Below are 23,770 nucleotides of genomic sequence, written 5' to 3'. Positions count from 1 at the left end.
TCTACTGGATAGAAAGCTCTGAAAACCCAAGAACCATAAATCTATGTGTCCCACAATTCACACCGCAGGATCTCAAGAGGTGGTGCTCAACAACTATTTGCCAAGCGGATGAGTAAATGAATTTTTAATTTACTAACCATTTCTCTGAAAAATTGTTTTTATAAGTCATTGAAGTTACGTATTTCTCTTAGCATCATGCCTGCCTCCCCATTAAATTCTGACATAAAACTATTATTTATCAGCAAATATTGGGTTATTGACAAACTGAGTGACTATTCTTTCTGTAAATCCAAGGCTATCTGAAAGCAATGCCTTGGTCAGGTAAGGCCCATTTTGCTTAGCTATTCTGCTTTTTTTTTGTTTTAAAAAAAACAAACCTCTTGAAGTCCTATGTAATGCCTCATGGAAAAGTGACGTATTGGCTTTTACATACTGGCCCACATGTTTTTCAGTGACACGCTATTCACCAAAGGATTGTGGATCCTTATTGCCCGAATCCATTCAAATAGCCAAAGTAACATACTAAATTTCAGTTCAGTACTCTTAGATTTTTGAGTAACGAATAAATCCATGTCTGGAAGATCACTTCCATTTATCAAACATTTATTAAATATATCTATTGGTATAAGTCATAGACATTAAGTAATCTGTGAACATTTTCACTAAAATAAATTTTTCAGAATCTCCCAGGATTTCATATTTAAGCCCCCCAAAATGCATAATGTCAACTGCGTGAGAGCAGGGGGCTCGTCAGCTCTTCAACACTGTATCCTAGGCAACAGGACCTGGCACATAGTAGGGGTTCTAAAAATATTTGTCAAATGAACAAATAAGTTAGTGAGCACAATTTAATTTGGGTGCATTCTAACAAGTGTATTTACCCGCTCTGAAAAGAAACAAGAGGCGTTACTATTTTAAAAAATCGATTCAAGTGACCCCTAGTATACAAGGAGAATTACTACAGTATTAAATCTACTTGAGGGATATGGCTTTGGTCTCAATTTTGTCAGTCTTATTCTGTCAAAGTTGTAGATAAAGCCATTTGTATCCATGAAAGTCTCTGAACCCTCTTATGCAAAAATTAACTTTGTCCAACCAAAGGCCTCTAAATAATGTTAAGGATTTGACTTTGAATCGTGTAAGGAAGCATGTTTTTCTGTCTGAGGGGCAGCCTTGATGAGGTACATGGAAGCCTAACCCAGATCTGGCATATGGTGGGCACTCAGCAACATGGACTGAATTAAATTTGTGGAGTTACCAAGGAAGCTGTTGGAGAGGAGGGGCCTAGTGCAGATGTAGAGGAAGAGATTTTTACCAAGGAATGACCTCTGTGGCTGCCTTTAAAAAGTAGTTATATTCATGAGCCTACCGTAAAATTTTATCAAAAACTGAATAATTACGAGAAGAACAGAAGACAGATAAGTGTTGCTTTTTTCACATGCTTAATGCCCTATTTTCATGGACTTCCAAGGCAGTACTGTCTACCATAAAGGTCTTCAATGATGTTTTTCTGTAATCCGTGAAGTAAGTCACGATTATGTGTGAATTCATGGATTATTGGGTTCACTGGAACTCTATCATCAACTTACAACATATTGGTTTATGTTATTTTAAATAGATTTAGTAAATTCTTCTCTGTTTCTTTGTATTATCTCTTTTTTACTTGAGTTGGATATAGTTCTGTCAAGAAGTTTTTTAAAAGAAGATATAGTATAAATAACAAATCTAAATGAGTTGGCTGTTCTAAACTCAAACTTTAAAAATAAAGAATAGGAACCCCCTATTGAGTCAGAGAAATGTTGGAGGAATTGAAAAAAAAAAAAAGGGATGTGAGCCAGGCCACAGCTTAGAGGGCACCAGTTTGCTCTATTTCAGGAGCTGGATGAGCAGGGACATGGCAGAGGGCAGAGCTAGAATTAGGACTTGGAACCAGGACACTCCCCTCCCCACCAAGGTGCGGCCGGTCATTAGGAGTCACGTCCAGCAGCAAACACGGTCTCCAGAGGGTCAATGACAAAGTGATTGGGAAAGCAGCAGTCTGTGTCAGGATAGTGGTCCAGCAGGCAGGGACGTGGGGGACACAGAGATTGGATACAAGCAATTCAGCATTGCCTGGGTTCAGGGAAAGGACTTCAGGTCCTGCGGGGCAAAGGCAGGGAAGAGACTGGGAAATACAGGCAGAGCCCAAGTCCAGAGGTCCAGGGACTGGTGCTCTAACTAAAAGGGAAATATCTCAAAAAATGAAATCTTGTATTGATCTGGAGTGGGAGACTGAGTGCTCCACCTGCCGCCTGGCCCCTGCTGATGTGGTGACCCCCACGTCCCCTCTGGTATAACCTAGGACTCTGTAAAACACCGTGTGAAAATCAGGGTCCTGGGGTCAGTGCTGAAGGGTTAAAAATCACGGACTCAGGCATATGGGAAAGAAGAGGAACTATTTGCCTAAATCTAGAGAATAAGTTTGGAGAATGAGGTAGAAACACAGGTACAAAAACCAGAGCTCAAGCTCAGGCTCAGGCAAGGTTGACGATGCTAAGGCCCACGGTTGGCTAAAGCTGCCGTCCGCGGGCAGCGTTGGTTCTGGACACTGAGTGGGGCTGGGCCCGCAGGGTGGGAGGCAAATGCCTCCTCTTGTGGAGAAAAGGGGGCTGGAAAGAAAACAGGGGCTCCAGACATTACAGATTTAACAAATGTTGGATCCATATATGATTTAAAACTTTAGTAAGGTCGTTCTTAGGGATTTTTTTATTCTTTAGCCTTAAAACAGAATATGGGAAAACGGAGCTCTTCATAAATGTCGATGGGGTAAATGAGTGAGTGGAGGCGAAACAAGCGATGAAGCACAAGCCCTAGTGCTGTCACCCACAAATGTTCTAGATTCCTCAGGTGGCTTGTAGTATGTCTTTTTGACAGTAGATGGTAGCATTTTATGTCCTTTAACCTAGAAAATTCTTGATCAGGCAAGAGCCCTCAAAGGTGATCTTGTCCACTCCTCTTCTTTTGGAATCAAGAAAACTGAGGCCCAAGGGTGTGACATGACCTGCTAAATGGCACATGACTTTGGGGAAGAGCAATACAGGTCTTTGGGTGTTAATCCAGTGCTCATTCCACAAGAAGGAGTAAGATTTTAGCTTTTTTCATATAATACTAACAGATTTCTGTCAACGTATTCTCTCATCTGATCAGCAGGCACTGCCATTTCTAAAGTTCACTTCAGCAGTCATAGCTGCAACCTGGGCCATGGAAAAGAGTAAATTTACAGGTGACTGACTCGGGATTTAGAAACATTGCTGGGTGGCAGTATGTTTCGTGGTTACAAACACTAGCCCTATAATCAGGCTAGACCAGGGGTTGAGTCCTAGCTCCATACTTCCTAGCTATTTGACCTTTGCCAGCTATTTATCCTCCCAAAGCCTGTTTCTTCATCTTTAAAATGGGGATAATAATAACCACGTTAAAGATTGTTGTGTGGATTGAATGTGATAATGCCTGTGAAATAGCTGGTACTTATTACACAAGCAATAAATATTAGCTATTATTACTGGTCTCATTATTACTGAACAATTAATTGGATCAATGGTGTCTTTTGAAAGTAAACATGAGCTATGAATTAATTAACTCAGTAAACTTGTATTTTAGAGCATATTATATGCTGGTAATGCATCAGCGAGATGTTTTGGGGGAATCCAGGACAGATGAGATCTGGCCCCTGTGTTGGAGGATCCATTAATTCACCATGGATAGGGCTTGTGCTTGAGTAAATTTAACCAGTAAATGATAAGCTTCAATTCAACAGGTATTTGCCACACACCCATGTTTACTCTGTCTAGCTGCTGTAAGGGATACAAAGATGAAGGAGGCACTATTCTTGCCCTCCAGGAGCTTATAATCCACATAAAAGTGGAAGGAGGAGAGAAGCACACAGATATTAGACCAGGAGATCCTCGAGGGGCTGGGATGAAATCACATCCATCCCTGAATAAGCTCAGGGTCTGGGGCTTGGTAGTGTTCAGTGAAGGTGAATGTAAGAATGAGTGAATGACGACTGTAGTAGAAAAATACTTTATAAAGAAGTAAAAGTCCCGAAGACATAGCTGAGCTTCATCGCTTACCAACAGTGTGAATTTTGACAAGTTACCTAGCCTCTCTGAGCCTCTGTTTCCTCATCTCTAAAATGGAGATGATACTTCCTTTGCTCATTATTTCAGCATTGTGATAAACGTCAAATGTGATAATGACATGAAAACACTTTATTAAACTGTGAAATGTTTAACTAAAGTTATTATTATAAGAATATTCAGAGAGAGAGAGAAAAGCTTTTGGTCTAGATTACCATGCTTTGTGGAGAGTGTTTCCTGTAGCTTAAGAACAGTTTTACATGAATCCCTGGTGATTCTCCGTGCTGTAACGTTACCTGAGAAGCCATGAGAAAGGACAGACCAGGAATCCTACCTTCACACGTTGGTGGGGAACCTGTCCAGTGTCCAGATGGAGTACAATCCAATCTTTCTGGTCCAGATAAAGAGAATCCCTCATCACAGGTGAACTGGCATGCGGACTTATAACTGGAATCTCCAAGAGGTTGGACACAGGTCATTGTTCCATTCTGAGGGTTTGGCAGAGGTGTGCAGGTAATGGCTATGGTGGGCATGGCAGACGAAGAGAGAGGAGATTGTTTTAGCACGCAGCAACCTGAAATTAGCGTGTGCGTGTGTGTGTGTGTGTGTGTGTGTGTGTGTATTCCTAACACCCAAGGGCAGAATTTGTTTAGAAATGATTGTTTGAATTTCATGGCACTGTATCACCAGCTAGAGTCATAATAGTCAAAATAGCAGCAGCGTACAGTTGATTGGCATCCTGAAGCACTCACCACAAAGAGCTTTAGAGGTGATTTTAAAAGAGAGCTGGTGCTTTGTTTGGAAAGATTGTGATGCAGCTCATTTCAGTTGCCCCTGAACAAGAGTGGAAGCGGCTGCTGCCTTGACACCTTCTTCAGAGACAGACCCAATGACCTTGCCAGAAAACAATGACAAATGATTGGAAATAGAAAAATGCAGTAAAATACTTTCTCCCCCTCCAAATCTCCTTTCCCCAACCAAGTGGGGGAAAGAATCTGGGTCCAAATCCTGGCTCTGCTACTTACTAGAATGTATCTGTGGACAATAAGTTTTCTGAACTTCAGTTGCTGCATCTACGAAATGGGAAAAATAATAATCCTTGCCTTGCAGGGATCCTTAGTTATATAAAAATAATAAGTTAATTAAATCATATATAAAAATTAAATCTAAAAATATAAAAAATCACAGACACGAAGTAGGCACATAAGGTAATTGGCCACCTGCAGATGCTCTACCCGCCAGTCTCATCCTACAGTGACCAGCCACAAATGACTCTGCTTATTCACTTACAAAAAACGGGAAATTAGATTCTGGTTCTTTGAGATCTATATACATGTAGATTAGAGGTGCTAGGGGACTTGCTTGGGTTGGAAACCATGCTCTGTGACTTTTGGCAAGTCATTTAGCCTCTCTGAGCTTCAATATCTTCACCTTTAAAATATGGAGAATAGCATTACTAGCTCCCAGGATTTTTACCAGCATCAAAAGTGAAAACACTCTGTGTGCAAATGTTAATAACTGTCAAGATGCCTCTCTGCGATTAATGAAACAATAAAGCCTAGATTAAACATGTTGGCATTAAAAACTGAAGACTAACAGAATGCATGGTTTAGGGTGTTTCATCTTCAGTTTTTGGCCTGATTGACTAGTGTATGGCTTTAGACCAGAGACAGAGGCAGTATGACTGAATCTAGGGCCTTTGTTCAATGACTGACTTGAACTGCTTGATGTTTTGAGAGCATTTTCTACACTTCCTCCTCCCTTCCCTTCATCCCTTCGCCTCTCTAGCTACATTCCCCCCAATCTGATAAACTAGGTATTTTCTGCCACCTGAAAATTCCTTCTGTATTCATTGTGTATGTATGTGTGTGGTGGGGGAGGAGAGAGGAAGCAAATCAAGAACACTATGAACTGTAAGGACAGATTGGGAGCATCTTGGTGCCATGGAGTCCATTTCCAGCTCTTTTGTGCCTTGTCTTCAGAGAGCTGGGCTGGGTATACAGGGGTAGGGGGGACACTGAGAAGGGAAATTGTCTGATAACACTCTCTCAGAAGTATTGCAACAGCTAGTGGATTGCAAGCCTCATGGTACCTTCCTGCCCAGCCCACATCTGGGTATTTCACTTGGTTCTCACCTTGCAGCAAGAGGCGAAAGTTCAGTCAGAGTAAACAAAGAACTAAAAGCAGAAGGGAACTGGAAGATCACAGGAAGCCGTGGTGAGTGGCTTCAACCTCCTTGCTGTGAAACACCCATAGGCAGGACAGTACGGGGCAATGAACTGTAATCTGTGCCCTGCACAGCCCAGGATCGTCCGGAGGAGTTCTGATCACTGTGATGTCCTCCTCAGGGACTCCCAGTTCTTCCCCAAAGCTGTGCGGATTCTGTAATCTATCCAGGCTTCAATGAGCCAGGCTGAGAGCTGGGGGGCGAGGTCACCAGTCTCACCCTGGTCTCTCTAGACCCAGCTCAGAAAGTGTACCCAACCCCAGCTCCAGTGGCTTGCCATGCTCTCTGGTGCCTGGGGATGAAGGACATCCAATTCCATTCATTCATTCATTTATTGTTGACATAACTTAACAGTGGTGTGGGTGTGTGTATGCGCGTGTGTGCACTTGTGTGTGACCTGAATAACAAGTGGTTTCCTCTTCATTAAAAACATGTATCTGCCTGATTTCACTCCGAGGTTGAAAGTCTGTAAAAAGTGAAAGGTAAAGGCAAACAATGCAGAATTATCTAGTATTTCATCTATTTAATTTTATTATTAAAATTGTTTATGCATCATAAAATTACTATTTGCATGAAGGGAAAAATGGATGGAGAAAATATTGGAAGAATTCACATAAGAATGGTAACAGTGTCTATTTTAGAGTGGGAGTATTTAAGAGGATTTTTGTTTGTTTGTTTCTCTATTTTCTTATTTTTCTGTAGTTTTTTTTTTAATTGAAAAAAATTTTTTTTCTTTTGAGGAAGATTGGCCCTGAGCTAACATCTATTGCCAATCTTCCTCCTTTTTTTCCCTTTTTCTCCCCAAAGCCTCAGTAGATAGTTGTATGTCATAGTTGTACATCCCTCTAGTTGCTCTATGTGGGACGCTGCCTCAGCATGGCTTGTTGAGCGGTATGTATGTCCGCACCCAGGATCCAAACCGGTGAACCCAGGCTGCCGAAGCAGAGTGCACAAACTTAACCACTACTGCACCGGGCTGGCCCCTGTAGCTTTTATAAATGAAAATCTTGCTTTTTAAAAGCAGTATTTGCCATAAATATAACTAAAGACTTGGATATATCGAGTAGGAAAAGGAATGGGGAGTATAAAAAGCATACATCTGTCCTTCAATTTCCAAACATGGGTGATTAGAACCAGTTCTATGTCAAACAACATCAACAGAATACACGAGCTTTATTTTACATCAAGTACAATGCAGATATACATGCTTATGGTGAATATGCACTTTTCTTTCTTCTGAGAATCCTGTAACCCGGTGTTTATAGATCTATTTCTTCCTCTTTTCATCACTCTTCACTTTACCCTAAGTATATTTCTCAATCTTATACAGATCTTGGAGAATGTTTGCAGCCAGGCACCTGTAAATTCTGCCCCTCTCATTCCACTCATATACCTATGGATTGCCCCCCCCCCCATTATACATTTTCCATGATTCCTAGGAGTAAAGTGCCAGGTCAGCCCTGGGACAACCATCCTGAAGCTTTTTGTTCCTTCTGGCCTTCTTCCCCTGTACTATCCTTAGCCAAGTGAGAACAGTTCACCTGGTTCATGATAGGAGTCTTCAGGTCCTGGTAAAGGTCCTGGGGAAGAGTTGGCAGGGGTCATTCCCTATCTCCTATTGCCAAATATCCTGCCACTTGTGTTATCTGTGTAGGCCCCTGAGGCATCTGCATTCGGGATCCCTGGGTTATGGGATAAAGGTGTTTATTACTTGTCCAATCCATTTCAAGTTTCGGGCCCCTAGACAGTTTCCACTTCTAAAATAGAGCCTTATAAAATACAGCTTACAATCTCTTGCTAAAGTGCTGGGAAGAAAAATTCTTACCTCTGCATTCTGGAGGAGGAGAACTCCAGTTCCCAGTCTCCAAGCACTGCAGCTCGCTCGCTCCTACCAGGAGGAAGCCCTCGTCACAGGTCAGGCTACATGTTGACTGGTACCTGAAGGCACCAAAAGGGTGGGAGCAGTTCACCTGGGCCTTGTTTGGAGCCAGATGCTGGCACTGCAAAGCTAAGGGGGGAGGAGGTGAGGAGGTAAGGCAGTGAAGAAACAGTAATGCACACATGCTTATTGATTTCAACCCCTTCATCCTTTCTAGTGCACAGAACAGGGATTTCTGAATCGGGCATGTTTAACCCAGAGGATGAGAAAAGTGTCATTTAATCACAATGGCATGTGAAGGATTTTGTGAGGAAAATGCCAAGCCATGGTTAAGCATTTTGGCAATGTGTATCAATAATTTTTAAAATATCATACTTGTGGACCCAAGAATCTATGCTAAGTATGTAATCGAGATGCACATCAAAAAATCAATTTTTAAAAATCAAGACACTATTTGTAAGGGCAGAATATTGAAAACAAACATAAATGTCACTAATCAGATGCTGAAAATAAATTATGATGGATCCATGAAAGGAATATTAAAAGTCACTAAAAATTATATATTTCACCTTGAAAAGATATGGGAAGTGTCTCAATGTCTGATGTTAAGTGAAAAAATAGAATAAAAGTTATATATACACCATGATCTCAATCATATAAAATAGATGATCATATATGGATAGAAGACATGTATTCTATATGTAAGTCTTTTCTCATCTTTAAAATGGGAACAATAATTGTAACCACCTCACGGAGTTAGGCTAAGGGGCTCAGTAAATATTATCGCTGTTACTAGTAGTAGCAGCAGCAGTGGCAGTAGTAGTAGATAGTAGCAATATCATTAAAGCTATGCGTCAGATGCAGACTCTGACGGTCAGAGTGGAAAACTCTAGGATGGCCTATCAAGGGAGTTATTGAGACCACATCTTGGGATGCTTAAGAGAATATCCAACCATTTCTTCTAGGTGATTAGACATTTACCTGCCTGGAGACAAGAACAGCTCCAGTGATCCCTTAAAATCCCTCCCTTTTAAGCATGTCAAGGGGCTCTTTGTGTCTTTGTTTCTCAGATGTCTGCAATACATCCCATTACCCTCACTAAGCTTCGCCATCATGGTGCATGGTCATTTATGCCTCCACTGCCTCACTTTTTTTGTTTTTAATTTTTTTTATTGTGGTAAAATATACATAGCATAAAATTTACCATTTACCACTTGACCATTTTTAAGTGTACAGGTCAGCAGTGTTAAGTACTTTCATACTATTGTGCAACCATCACCACCATCCACCTCCAGAACACTTTTCATCATCTTGAACTGAAACTCCATACCCACTAAATGGGAACTACTCATTCCTCCTCCTTCAGCCCCTGGCAACCACCATTCCACTTTTTGACTATTCTAAGTATTTCATATAAGTGGAATCATATAGTATTTGTCTTTTTGTGACTGGCATATTTCACTTAGCATCATGTCCTTGAGGTTCATCCATGTTGTAGCACACGTCAGAATTTCCTTCCTATTTAAGGTTGAATAATATTCCATTGTCTGCATATGCCGCATTTTTCTTATCCATTCATTTGTTGATGGACACTTGGGTTGCTACCACATTTTAACTATTGTGAATAATACTGCTATGAACATGAGTATACAAAGCTCTCTTCGAGACTCTGCTTTCAAACCACTACATAATTTTTAAATCAGGTATACTTAAACCCAGGGGATTCACATAGATTGCCCAGGGATCCCAGTAAATGGCAACATGAAATGCCAATTTTGCACTTCTGGGACATGACTACTGTGTGGCGTACCCCTTATAAAAAAATAATCCTAGTGACCTCCCCACGCCTTAGTTCCCCTATAAGAGCAAAATATTAAAAACATGAACTATTGAAAGAGGATCATTTTATAAAATCAGATGACAGACATATGATTAATAAGGTAATGTTATTACCATTATTTTACCTACATTTGTAAAGCTCATAGCAGTTTTAAGATTGCTTTTACACATATTAATTTACAACCTCTGGTGAGGCAGGTAGGTAAAGCAGATAACACTACTCTGATTTTACAGCAGACACCGAGTCTCAGAGAGACCAAATGCTTGTTGCCAGGAAGTGACTGAACTAGACTTAATGTCATGTCCATTACTCTCCCACTGGCCCATGCTGTTGCTTGGGCAGCATTCCTTCCTCCCAACCCCCATCTCCTTCATGCCAATATATCCCACCCCACCCCATACATGTCAATCAATGCAACCCTCATCTTGAGTTACAATATGCTGTAATGAACATGTGCCTCAGACTGGCTTTGTTCACCATTTCATCCCTAGTGCCCAACACAAAGGGCCTGGCAAGTAGTAGGTTCTTAGTGAGTGTCTGAATAATGAATGAATGACAGAGCTAAATGCAGATGCTGAAGGCTTTAATAAGCTGAGAGGCACAGAAGGAATGTTACGATGTCACAGTACCTTGACAGACTGGGGCTGGTGCTGTCCACTGTCCCAGTTCAGTGCACTGAACTATGTCAGCTCCACTCAGCATGAAACCCTCAGCACAATGGAAGCTACACCTGGTGGTGTACTGAAATGCTGTCAAGGATGAGGAGCAATCCATGCTTCCGTGGACAGGACTCTCCAGTGGCTCACACGCAATGGCTAAATGGAAGAAGTTATTGTCTGAAACTAGGTAATGGAAGGACTTCGTTCTTTCTCAGAAGAGTCTGTCGAGAGATACTACATCTTCCCTAGCCACATTGTCAGTAGGTTCAGAACCCTAAACCCTCCCTTTTCCAAAAGGGAAACTGCCTAGAACCCCTTCCCATGCTCCTCTTTGCCTGGATCACTCACCTGTCTGTCAAGTCTCAGCTTAGACTTCACTTTCCTTAAGAGGCCTTCCCTGCCCACCCCAGCTCAGGGATAGGGACTCCTCCAGTGCGCTCCCACAGCTCCTGTTCTTGCACCAAGTGTATGTTCATGCACTATTGTAATTCTGCCCCTAGACCACAGTCTCCTGGAGGCTGGGGTCAGTCATTCCCAGTTGTACCCAGAGCCTGGCAGTGTTTGGTACACCAAAGGTGCTCTTGAAATATCTATTTGCATTGTTTGTGGAATTGGATCTGGAATGAGCGGATATAGAACAGGCTAGATGTTTAAGGAAAAAGCTGGAATAGCATAGCTTACTGTTGACACTATTTTGCAGGCTTGTAAAGTGACCCAAGTGGGCTTTGCTGTGGAACACAGGACGTCATTCTAATCAGACTTCAGCTGCCAAGTGAGTGCAGGTGAGTTCCTGAGCACAATTAAGTCCCGAGTGACCTCAGTTCTGATAAAGACTGGTTTCCACATGCTCTTGCTTGACAAAGCATTTCATCTCTAGGCTATTACTGGGGTTTTTCAGAATGTAGAGACCAACTTAAACCCTGGCCTTAGATCTCTGGTTTTTATAGAATCAGAGTATTTAAGAACCAAAGATCCCGGGCCGGCCCCGTGGCTTAGCGGTTAAGTGCCCGCGCTCCGCTACTGGCGACCGGGTTCAGATCCCAGGTGCGCACCGATGCACCGCTTCTCCGGCCATGCTGAGGCCGCGTCCCACATACAGCAACTAGAAGGATGTGCAACTATGACATACAACTATCTACTGGGGCTTTGGGGGAAAAAAACAAAAAAGGAGGAGGATTGGCAATAGATGTTAGCTCAGAGCCGGTCTTGCTCAGCAAAAAGAGGAGGATTAGCACGGATGTGAGCTCAGGGCTGATCTCCCTCACAAAAAAAAACAAAAACAAACCAAGAACCAAAGATCCCCTAGTGCTTCTCTCTTAGTTTACAGAGGAGAAAAGTGAGGTTCAGAAATTTCAAGTAACTTCCCCAAGGTCTCATATCTAGACAGTAACAGAGTTGGGCTTGTAATCTAGGCCTCCTGGGAATTCACTAATCCAACCTTTAATTTCCTGCTACCCTGTTCCTCCTTTTCTGTTTTATAAGCTGAAGATGTGAAGCAATTGCAAAGAATTCAGTTTTGTGGTCCTATGTAACTGCCTAGGATGGCATCACAGACTCTTTTTCAATGCAGTGTTCCTTTGCTTCTTTGTCAAAGGCTACAATGAGGAATCTCTCTTTATCCTAATAGCCACTGTGCTGACTCTGTCTCGAGTATAGGACATTGTCCCACAGCTTGTATATACCAGTGAGGCAGGAAGGGAAAAAAGTAGGCAGAAACTAAGGTTGACTGAGTGCCCAGCTCTATGCTACATACTTTATACATGCTATTTAATTTTATACTTTTACGTACTTAATCCCCACAGTAGCACCTTCTAATTCTTAGCTCATTCCATGGATGAGAAAATCATGCCTCCTGAAAGATAAACAACCTGCTCCAGTGTCAAGCCTAGAGGAGGACATTAACAGCCCTTGATCCTTCCACTGTGCCATGGACTTCCCACCAGGACTCTTTCCTGGGTGGACTGGGGGCTGCTGACGGAAAATCCTACCCTCACAGGCTGGCAAGGGTCCCGTCCACTGGCCATGGCCAATACAGCGAAGTGTGTCCCAGCCTCTCACTTGATAGCCAGGTTCGCACTCAAATTTGCAGCTGGAACCATATGCAAAGGCAGCGAGGGGATGAGCACAGTCCATGGTTCCTTTGCTGGGGGCTTCCAGGCGCTGACAGTGCACAGCTGGAAAGAACAACCAAGGACAGAGAGAGGTACTGAGGAAGGAGAAAAACCATGCCCACGGCTGGAGAGCAGTGGTGGAACCGCCTGTGGAAATGCAGGTGGAGCTAGGCATCTGTAGGATCAGGAGACCCTAGCGATGTTTGTCCAGACTGTGAGTCCAGTCCTTAGGGTGATCTTAAAAACACAGACTTCTCCAAACTTTTTCTAAGGTCCTCCATTCCTTTTACCTCTATAAACCTGTTTCAGTAGGTCTTCTAGTGTCTACACTGTTTTCTTTTTTTTTTGTGAGGAAGATCAGTCCTGAGCTAACATCTGATGCCAATCCTCCTCTTTTTGCTGAGGAAGACTGGCCCTGGGCTAAGATCCATGCCCAGCTTCCTCTACTTTACATTGGACCCCGCCACAGCATGGCTTGACAAGCGGTGCGTCGGTGCACACCCAGGATCCGAACCTGCGAACCCTGGGCCGCTGCAGCAGAACGCGTGCACTTAACTGCAGCGGCGCTGGGTCAGCCCCCTAGTGTCTACATTCTGATGTAAATGCCATCCTTTCCCCACTCATGTGAAATTTATGAATGAGGTTACTCTGAAACTGCTTGAGGGCCACGAGTTTTGAGGAAGGGAGGAATTTTTAATTTTGTTTGTAGTAAAATCAACCTCCTGTTTTTCTAGAGCCCGAAGCTCTATGCACCCGTCTAGCTGAGAGGTAGATGGAAGGAGAGTCAAGCGGTGGCAGTTCTTCTTATGGAGAAACTGGCCAGTTTTCATCTGTTTTCCCAGGAAGGACTGGGTGCAGTGGACATTGTACATCCCCAATGCCTGAAACTCACCTTTACACACGGGGGCTGAGGCTGTCCACACCCCCAAGGCTGTGCACTGCACCACCTCCGGCCCAACCAGTGCAAACCCCTCTTCACAATGGAAGCTGCAGCTGGACTGGTGCGGGGATGCTTCTGCAGCATGAAGACAGGTCATGTTTCCTCGCTCAGGAGTCTTCAGGGGTGGGCACTGCGCAGCTAAAAACAACCAGAGAGCAATGGCGTGCGTCTTTGGGGTATGTCAGCACCTTGGAAGCCTTGGGGCTCTGCAGCAGCTGTCTAAACCTTCCCAAAGTGGCAGGCAAGGTGCTGAACTTGGTTGGTTAATTGGTCATTTCAGTGGCTGTTTGGAAAGATCAAGTACTCTTAGTTTTCATTTACTTTTTGAAGAAGCAAGGTAAAATGATCAAATTAATAACACTCAACCCCTAAGTCCTCATTATTGTGCTCTGTTCTCTTCACAGTTAACAAAGGGAGAGGGGTCCCTTTGTAATTCTTTTACCGGAGAATCAGGAATTAAACTGACTACCTCACTCTACAGACACAAAATATCAAGAAAATCAAAATTAGTGTTACTCTGGTTGATTGGTAATAGTAATAACCAGAATTTCTCAGCTAATGTAGATCCTCATTATTTTTCATGATTTTTTGATGGAGAAAGCTTAATTTCCCCTCTGAAATTCTAGTTGTCAGTGAGGACAGAAAGAATAGGGTCTACATACCTACACACTGTGGGGGCTTATTTGTCCACATTCCAGAAGCCAAACATTCTAGCTTGCTGGGTCCATTCAGTTTGTACCCTTCAGCGCAGTGGAAGCTGCATTCTGAGTTGAAAGAGAAGTTTCCGATAGGGTGGCTGCAGTTCATGAGCACATGTTGAGGGAGGTCAAATTCTCCACACTCTCTGACTGCGGGGACAAAATAGTGATTTTTTCATCGCAGGCTTAAAGACAATGTGAGATTTGATGAAAGCTGGAACTATTTGTATAACCCTCTTAACCCCATCTTTCTAGGCATCTAATGCAGCCTGATCATCTTTACTTGGTGCCTTTGTATTGGCTCCATCTTGGGAAATAATCATTCTTTCACTGGTTTTTATTTCAGACAAGTAGAATTTGCCTTTGTTTTGCTTCTTTTACATTTCCCTTTTACCTTTTCAGATTTTATGAGCAAATGTTCTTTCTAAGAATAAAATGCTTTACCCAGAGTGTGTATCTAGGGACAATTCAGTGGGGCAGACCGACAGATGATAGAGAGGGCCCAGGAGTAGCTTTTGCTCACTGGAGAGTCTCCAACATGATTTACTTCCTGGCATCACCTCTAGCACAAGACCAATGAACACAATAGCATCAACAAAGTAGGGGCCTTACCATATTCACATTCTGGTCCATAGAATCCAGGGTAGCAAGAGCAGGTGTAGTTCCCAATGGTCTCGATGCACTCTCCTTGCTTGCTACACGACATTTCCTGGCAGGAGGCTGCATGGATACAGAAGGGTCAGAATCATGGGCACTCCCAGGAGGTGTGAAGAAAAGCTGGATTCTTGTTCCAAGCCTCAGACTCAGCCCCTTTCGGGTAAGATTGAGCTTCTAGACAACAGAAGACCGCAGCATCCTCTGGAGAGCCAGCCCATTCCCCGTGAAGGGCATTGTAGGAGTCTGCTGGAACATTGCACGCCTTCCACATTAGGCTGCATTTAGTGTTTCCTAGGGAGGGATTGCTGTGTGTGGGCACACAGGGACAAACGGAGCCACCGATACATGTGTAGGCAAAGAAAATACTCTATGTGGTACAAAAGAGGTTGTGGTTTTTTAACCAAGGTATTCATAGAGCTGTATTATTACAGAAGCCCCTCTGACAGTTGTTACAGCATGGAGGTTAGGAACCAGACGTGGTGGGTCACTCATATGTGATCAGAATCCTGGCTCTGCTGCCTACTAGTTTGTTTATTTATTTATTTATTTTTTGTGTGAGGAAGATCAGCCCTGAACTAACATCCATGCTAATCCTCCTCTCTTTTTGCTGAGGAAGACCGGCTCTGAGCTAACATCTATTGCCAATCCTCCTCCTTTTTTTTTTTTTCCCCAAAGCCCCAGTAGATAGTTGTATGTCATAGTTGCACACCCTTCTAGTTGCTGTATGTGGGACGCTGCCTTAGCATGGCCGGAGAAGCGGTGCGGCAGTGCATGCGCGGGATCCCAACCCTGGGCCGCCAGTAGCGGAGCGCACGCACTCAACCGCTAAGCCACGGGGCCGGCCCCAGCTGCCTACTAGTTTGTGACCTCAGGCAAGTTGCTTCTCTGAGCCCAACTTACCCAACGTTAGGGCCAAAACCCTTCCACCTTTTGTTCATTTCAAATCTATGCCCAATACCCTATGGTGGAGGGGCAGAGGAGCCAAACGAGATGCTTTAGACCCACAGATGGTGAAGGACAATCTGTGAGGAGACGTTTCACGGGTCTAACTGTGCCAGGCTTAGACGGTGCAGAGCACGACTGGCCTGCCAGGCCCTCTTCACTAAGTCTGTGCCACTAGGGTGACTGAGCAGAAAAGGGTCAGGGTTTCTCTCTTGCAAGACACGCTTTGCAGCTGTATGCACTATGCTCTTGGTGGAGGGTTAGTATGGTTAGTATTAAAATTGATACTCTGAAAGCACTGAGTATTGGCGTTTTTATTGATGAGCTCACAGCTGGGGCAAGGTCAGTGGCTAGACTGTTTTCTGGCTGTGTTTCCTCTGTACTAAACCCTGGCCACATGTTGGTCCACTTTGGGATCTATTACAAAAGGAAATCCATGTGTTGCACAGAGAGTTGTACTAGATGATCTCTATGTTCCCTCTCAACTCTGAGATGCTATAATTCTGTAAGCCATGCAAAAGGTTCTACAGGAGGAAGTTCCATGGCAGCCAGTGAGTTTGGTGAAGCTGCCCTGAGGCAGTGGGAAGGGTTCCAAGTAAAGAGAAGATGCAGGAGGCAGCGGTAGCTGGTAGATAGAGGTTTGGTCCTCATCTTCCATCCTATTCACCTTGCCTCCTAACCTTGACTGCACTGGTACCTTACAGTAGCAACATCTGCCTGCTCTATGCTCTCGTGGCCTACAAATTTTGTTCTGATGGTAGCTTCCTCAGGATCTCAGAACTCTAGAAATGAAAAAACAGCTAATGTTCTGTATTCAACTCCATTTCAGGGTTTCAGGCAGTTTCCTAACTTGTCTATTCCTTTGGATCTCCAGAAAAGAACATAATGATGATTCAATGAATAAATCTTTTGATAGCCTGTTCTGAGGTCTAACAAATCCCGACATGTAGAGAATTATTCCAACTTAATTTCTTGTTGCAGTATACATGTCTATTTCTCATCTCTCTCCCACAGAGGATTAATGATTCCCTACACCCTTTACATCTTGGATGGCAAAATGCCAATCAATGAGAGTGGCTGCCTAGAGTATTGCGTTAGTGGAGATGGAAGCCAACTGTGTTCAGGTGAAATTGTACGAATTAGTGACATCTGCCATTGTTGCAGGTTAGAGAAGTGGCATCATTCATGCCAGTAATTTTCAATCTCTTTTCTGTCTTTTAATTTTTGACAAGCTTTATTGGGGAGGACTGTTTTTCAGACATAGATTTTGAAGGTTAGGAGTGCAGGGGAAGCAGTGACATATTGGAACATCTAGTGACAGCCAAGATAATCTGATAGGGACAGTTCTAGGGTGGCATTGCCCAGGAAGGGTAGGGAGCTGACCAGGAGAGCAGTAGGATGAGCTAATATGCTGGTAATGTCCATCCTGGTCTACGAAGAACAGGTTGTTATTTTATTTGTTTATTTAATAATAAATTATTTATAAAATGAGGTCTGACTACACGACAATGTGTTTATGGATATGTTTTCCCTCAGCTAGGAGGCTTGGGTGAGGAGAGAGAGAAAGTAGAGGGAATACTCTATTCTGTTCTGTATTGTTGAGGGCTTCCGAGCAGACGTGTTTATAATCTAAAGGATTTAGAACATATACAGCAGAGTGTGACATCTGTAAGATTATTTATTAAAGAAGAAGCTTCAGGGTACTCAGGACTCCCTTCCAAGGGCAGTCAATACTCTCCCTAGCCACAGTGCTCCTGTGCTACACAGGGCAGGAGGGGCTCCTCTAGAGGGAAGCCACATCAGAAAGATAGAGTCAGCTCTGGCACTAGGTGCAGAACCACAGGAAGACTGAGCTTCCATGCACGTCTGCTTTCTCTGGAACTGGGAGAGTTGAGAATCAAACATGCTCACAGGATCTCACCTTCAGTTACCTCTTCCCTTTCCTCACCCTCCAACCCCCACCAAAGTCCAACATACCTGAAGATTTGTTGTTGTTGAAGGAAATCTGTAAAGCATTTGTGATCCTTGGTCATGTTCTCAAGCTGTCTCGTGAGAATGTAGAGCAAACAGTGTGGTAGCATATGTGGCTAAAAAGCACCAGCTCTGGAGTCAACAAGTGGTTGAAACTGGCTCCATCATTAAGCAGCTTAGAACCTTGGGCAGATCCCTAATAGCTCTGAGCCTTTACCCTCTTCAGCAAAATGAGAGTAATAGAGGGAGCTGACTGATGAGGTTCTCGTGAGGACTAAATGCAACTAACACTAAATGGGCTAACGACACATGAACTAATAACAATGCCTGGAACATACCGATGTTCAACAGGTATTAGTTACAGCTGTGTCTCCTTGGGGCAGGGCTAAGTTTCCACTCAACTTACACTCTGTCTTCTACTAGGACATAGTGGCACAAAAGAGCTCTGGACAATAATTTTAGGAGACTAAAACTTCCCGAGCCTCGATTTTATCAGTTATAAAATGAGAAGGGTGGGCTGGATGATATTAAAATTTCCTTCTAGTTTCAAAAGGCCAGTTTTCTCTAATCCTGATTTTATATTCTTCAAGGTGCTCAATAACGCTGATTGATTAACAGTTCACTCTTTGTTTTCATGTCGCTAACTTTGTGACTCCATGTTATCGACTCAGTGATTATATTAACGAACCAGGGAAGGCATCTTTTTAAACTGACACACCTCAGAGTAGAGAAGACCCTACCTGTGTAGCATAGTGCCCGCTTTTTCTTCCAGCAGGGCTCATCATTCCACTTGCCGGGGGCCGACGGACTCTTGATGTACATCTCCACACAGTCCTGGTTGTTCCTCTTGTTGTTGGGCTCGTTGTCAGCCCAGTTCTCGGCCTCCTCGGTAAGAGTCTTTTTGGTTCCCACCCAGGTCCATTTATTATCGATCTTTCGGATCCCAATCCAGTAGTAAGAGCTGTAGGGAGGTATGACGTCGTTGAGGTAAGCGATTTCATTTTTATTCTGGATGGCCACTAGATCCGTGTAGTGCTTCTGGCAGAAAGCCCGGGAAGAGTTCCATGTGTACGCTTTGTTGCTGTAATTATAGATCCACGCTGCCGCTTCTCTCTGGTTCATTAGTTCTAAGTAAAGGAGAGTGAGTGCCAGGTTAGTATCCCTAACCAGAGGGAGGCTGTGAGCATAAGTATACTTCTGTGAAGTCAGATGAGTTTCTGACTAGAAGACGAATACCCAAAACATGACTAATCTAGCTGTTTTAAGGAAAGAGTGGTTTCCATCTTTCACTTAAAAGTACACATGAAGTCAGAATAGGAAAATATCCTCCTCTGAGATCTTTGGTATTAAAAATCCTTGGTATTAATCATAAGATCCCAGAGTTGGAAGGGACATTAGAGGTCATCTAATCTCATTTTATCAATGCAGGAGGCATAGTAGATAATTTTCCCAAGCCCAAATTAAAAGATACATAAAATGTCTTGATGGCTGCCTCGTATCTACAGGTTTTCCCTTTTCACATAGAAAATGACATGCTTTATGATCCAGAGCCTACCTCCTGGCCCAGCCTCATTACCTGCCAGAATTTACTTTCTTAGCAAAACAGAACTCCCACTTGCCTGTCTTTGCACATGCTCTTTCCTGCTGTCCTGGCTGCCTTCCCATCTTATGCCTGGTGAACTTCTTCCCCCTGTTTCCTATGAGTTCCCCAGGTAGGTTGGGTGTTCCTTCCCCCAGGCTCTCACTGCACCTCGTCTCTGCTTCCACCTCCCTTACGGCCATGGATTGTAATGTCTGTTTATATGACATGGTCCACACCTGCTGGACTGTGACTCCTGATGCTGGTGTCTTGTTAGCTCTGGATCCTTAACACCAGTCTTAGAGCTTGGCACTTAACAGGTCTTCAATAAATACTTGTTGAGTGAAACACAGCAGTTTGTGGCAGAGGCAGGTTAGCAATCAGATCTCCTGATTTGCAATCTTACACTCATTCCACTGCTCTTAGCTGTTTCTCTTCAATAAATTACTCCCTTCATCTTGGCTTCCTCACTTCTTTACAAGTGTTTGTGATGAAGAATGTGCCCTTTAAAAGTATAAAGGCACCACGATGCAAGGTATTGTTATCCTAGGCAGTGGGAGCCCCCCGGGCCAGAAGAGGCCAGGTCCCATGTGAAGAGGTCTGCATTGCAAGCAATCAGGCCTGGAAATGGCTCCTTTCCTGTTTATAAAGTCTTCTTCCTATTCAGCCCTGCTGCCCGTCTGAGGGTAGGTTATGTTTGTCCCTCCCTCGCTGATGCCTCTATTGCAGTGTTTGCCTTAAGACTTTATTCTGATATCATGAGGGCTGCATTATGACTTTCATGGATTCCAGGTAATTTTGCCTTGGTAAGCCCCTTCCTCCATAATAATATATTAAAACCTATATTTTACAACTGCAGCAGTATGAAGATGAATATATTAATATTATATACTAAAACATTTTCTTTGACCTAGAAGAAAATGATTTTTAAAGAAATTAAAATATTTTTATGAGTCCCTAAAAGTAATGTGGGCCTGTGCCTACTGTGCCTAATGGATTAACCAGTCCTGGATATATCTAAGTTCCTCCTGAAGACTTTTCTACCAATCTGATGGTATTGAGTGCATTTTTCTTCCAGGAATCTGCGCTTGGACAGTGTTCTCATGCCTCACAACGACTGGCTACCGTCCTTAACTTCTCCCACTTGGCTCTGGACCCTACCCTAATTACTCAGGGCCAGGCGAAGGGGTAGCATAAAGGTTACCAGAGATCAGGACACTGAAGAAAAGGAGTTGGGCAGTTCTGAAGACCACTCTCTGAAATCTCCACTTCCAGATGGCTTTTAGGTAGCTGGCCTGAAACAAGAAAACTTCCTTTTAGCATCCATGTGCAATCAACATGGCCAAAAAAATTCTAGTTAATAATTATTATATTGAATTATAATCCTGCCTGTTTCCATTAGGGGAGTGGCACAAGCCCTCTGCTCCCATCTTGTGTCTCACTTGCTCTGCTTCTGAGTCCTACCCTAGTTGGACACTGTACCAAGGCTGAGGACAGAATTCATTTCTTCATTCAACAAATATTTCAACAAATATTTATTAACTACTTTGTGCCACTAATATTTTTCTTTTATGATACATTTTGTAATATGCATGTAAGAAAAATACTGTCATTATTATTACGCGATAATCTCCCTTTAAGAACTAATATGCCATACCGAGAATAATAGGAAGTCACATGAAAACTCTCTGATGCATGCAGATAGTGTCTGACCTAAACTTTGTTGCACTGAGCATCAACTAACTATTTGTGCTGTGCTATGCCCTCTAATCTGTATTGTTGATCTATGTTTTGTCTTTTTGCTTGACCATTTCGGCATATATCTACAATACTATTTAATGTTTAATATACATGTGTGTGTACATATATATTTAATATTTATTGATATATATAATAAGCTTATTCCCCTTGGATCTATAGCAAATATAATTTCTCACGATATCCCTTCTGCTGGGATTTTATCAAATCTATTAACATTTTTAAAATGTTTTCAGACAAATAAGTTCTGGAAATGCTCGTCTTATCCAACTCCCTCATGTTGCACGTAAAAATACTGAAGGTTGGAGAATCTAAAATAATATATTTAAAATGACAGCAGCAGAGCCTGACTTTGAAGCAAGAGCTTTTTCCGCTCTACTTTTTTGCCTTCATAAACCTCCAAGCTTCCAAATCCACACTACATTTGTTGTCATAGATGACACAACGTGTGACATGACAGAGTCTAGCTGCTGCATCCGTACCCTTCCAAAGCCACCTAGCATAACCACCGACATAACAACTGCATGTTTGCTCTGCAATTGAAGCTTTATCGCTCTTTCAGCCAGAACGCTACCTAAAACCCCTCCTATATAGAAATTCTGAATTGCCACAGACCAAGTCCCAGTGATGGATGATGTAGGGTGTGTGTGTGGGGGGTAATGGTGGTGGTGGGGGTGGTGTCTGTGTGTGTGTGTGTGTGTGTGTACATGCACATGCACTGTTGAATACAGCCTGATTAGGAGTTTCTGAATATTGGCCTTGATAAGTAGGCATATTTTGTGTTCTTATGAGCTAGGACGCTAATCAACCGGCCTCTGCATGATGTATGATCAAACACTGAGGGTATCACAATGTTATGATTTATGGTGCTGCTTATTTGCACAGGAAGTATGGTGATAATCCCTTAGTGGGGATGTAATCACACTGAGTTCTCTCTGGATCATATTGTCTCACCAGCTATTATTAGTACCACATTTCTATTCAATATCCCAAAAGTACCACACCAGGTGCTACAGCAGGAATCTTTAAACCAGGATGAGGCTGACTTCTCAAGGGGTACACAAGCAAGGAGAATAAGTAAATCTATGTTCAGATTCCCAGCTTCCACATGTACACTTTCCTAAAGCCAATCTGCCTAAGAACATGTCTTTCTCCCACTTTACAAAAGAAACCACACCTTTTATTAATCCGACTCTTAATTATTATGGGGCCTTGCCCCTGTATGTAAAAAACATTGATGTGCCAAACAGAGAGAATCCAAAATGTTGGTGTAGATATTGAGAACTTGTCACACTATCATTTGATAGTGTGACCAATCCTATTCAAGTCCAGTGGTTTTTATTTCTCTCCTTTCATCAACTTTGAGGGAGGACCCAATTAGGTTGTCAGATTAGATTTAGATGACTGGTCTAAACCATTGATTAGATTTTGATGATAAATCACTATGTAATTTTGGGAATATAACTTGGAAGGAGTTCAAAGGATTGAGAGACATTGCTATAACAAAACTTCCATTTTCATTTACTTGTTCATGTGAATAAAGTTTCTCAATGTTTAAATCCTTAAAAATAAAACATAGGACTAGGATTGATACTGAACTTGTCTGAGTGTATCAATAAATAATATTCATTCATGGTTATGTGAACAAATAGAGAAAAAGCCCTCTTCTCATTTAGAGATGCATCTTCAATAGCATTTTAAATATAAAAGTTTAAGTTACTTATCAAAATTTGTAGTATGCTTATGCTATTTTATTTAATTGTGTACTAAAAGTTACTGTCATGCTAACTCGATCAAAAAGAAAAATTTTTAACACGTAGAGACGGATGGTTTCAGAAAATTGAATCATTTAAATTCTGATTTATTATATTTTTATTTTTGTGAAGAAATATGATATAGTGATCAAGAAAAGACTTTAAGCTTAAAAATGTATTCTAAGTTAAAATTCTATAGAGGAAGTAGAATAGAAATAGGTATTAAAGAAGAGAAAATGAATAATATAAATTTTTCTATTATTAGGAGCTTGTTTGTGGTTTTCTTCAGATCACTGCAGTACTTAATTCCATTGGATAAACTTTAAGAAATGACGTAACATTTATTTATTATAAAATGCCAATCTTTACAATGTGCTGGAAATCCCATCTTTTGTTACCTTTAAAACTTAGGATGAAAAATTTTAGCTCACCACTTAGAAAGGTACAAGAGGTTACACAGTTTTCCAGGATTTTTTGGAGGTACAAGAGCGAAAGTATTGCTGCTGAAGAGCATAGTGGCGCAGCCTTCACAAACGGAAGCTCCACATTTGCCTTTGAACCTGTGCTGGGTTTCTTCTCAGCTAAATTGGAGGAGGAGTGCAGTGTTTTTAAACTAGTGGTGCCCTTCCTGTGCCCT

The 23,770-nt window shown here is 42.4% G+C and overlaps 1 protein-coding gene across 1 annotated transcript in view; it reads right to left on the bottom strand.

Moving 5' to 3' along the window:
- The window catches only part of SELP (selectin P), a 40,201-nt gene that overhangs the window by 9,469 nt on the left and 6,962 nt on the right, over positions 1 to 23,770 (bottom strand). The window contains exons 2-10 of the mRNA XM_058538122.1: positions 20,826 to 20,916; positions 18,783 to 19,169; positions 15,085 to 15,192; positions 14,437 to 14,622; positions 13,727 to 13,912; positions 12,712 to 12,897; positions 10,694 to 10,879; positions 8,171 to 8,353; positions 4,453 to 4,638 (exon numbers count right to left, since the gene is read on the bottom strand). Coding sequence (XP_058394105.1) covers positions 4,453 to 4,638; positions 8,171 to 8,353; positions 10,694 to 10,879; positions 12,712 to 12,897; positions 13,727 to 13,912; positions 14,437 to 14,622; positions 15,085 to 15,192; positions 18,783 to 19,169; positions 20,826 to 20,916 — 1,699 coding nt within the window. The remainder of the gene's footprint in view (positions 1 to 4,452; positions 4,639 to 8,170; positions 8,354 to 10,693; positions 10,880 to 12,711; positions 12,898 to 13,726; positions 13,913 to 14,436; positions 14,623 to 15,084; positions 15,193 to 18,782; positions 19,170 to 20,825; positions 20,917 to 23,770) is intronic.

This window comes from Diceros bicornis, chromosome 4, assembly GCF_020826845.1.
Source record: "Diceros bicornis minor isolate mBicDic1 chromosome 4, mDicBic1.mat.cur, whole genome shotgun sequence".
NCBI lineage: Eukaryota > Metazoa > Chordata > Mammalia > Perissodactyla > Rhinocerotidae > Diceros > Diceros bicornis.
This window is presented reverse-complemented; position numbering and strand designations above follow the sequence as displayed.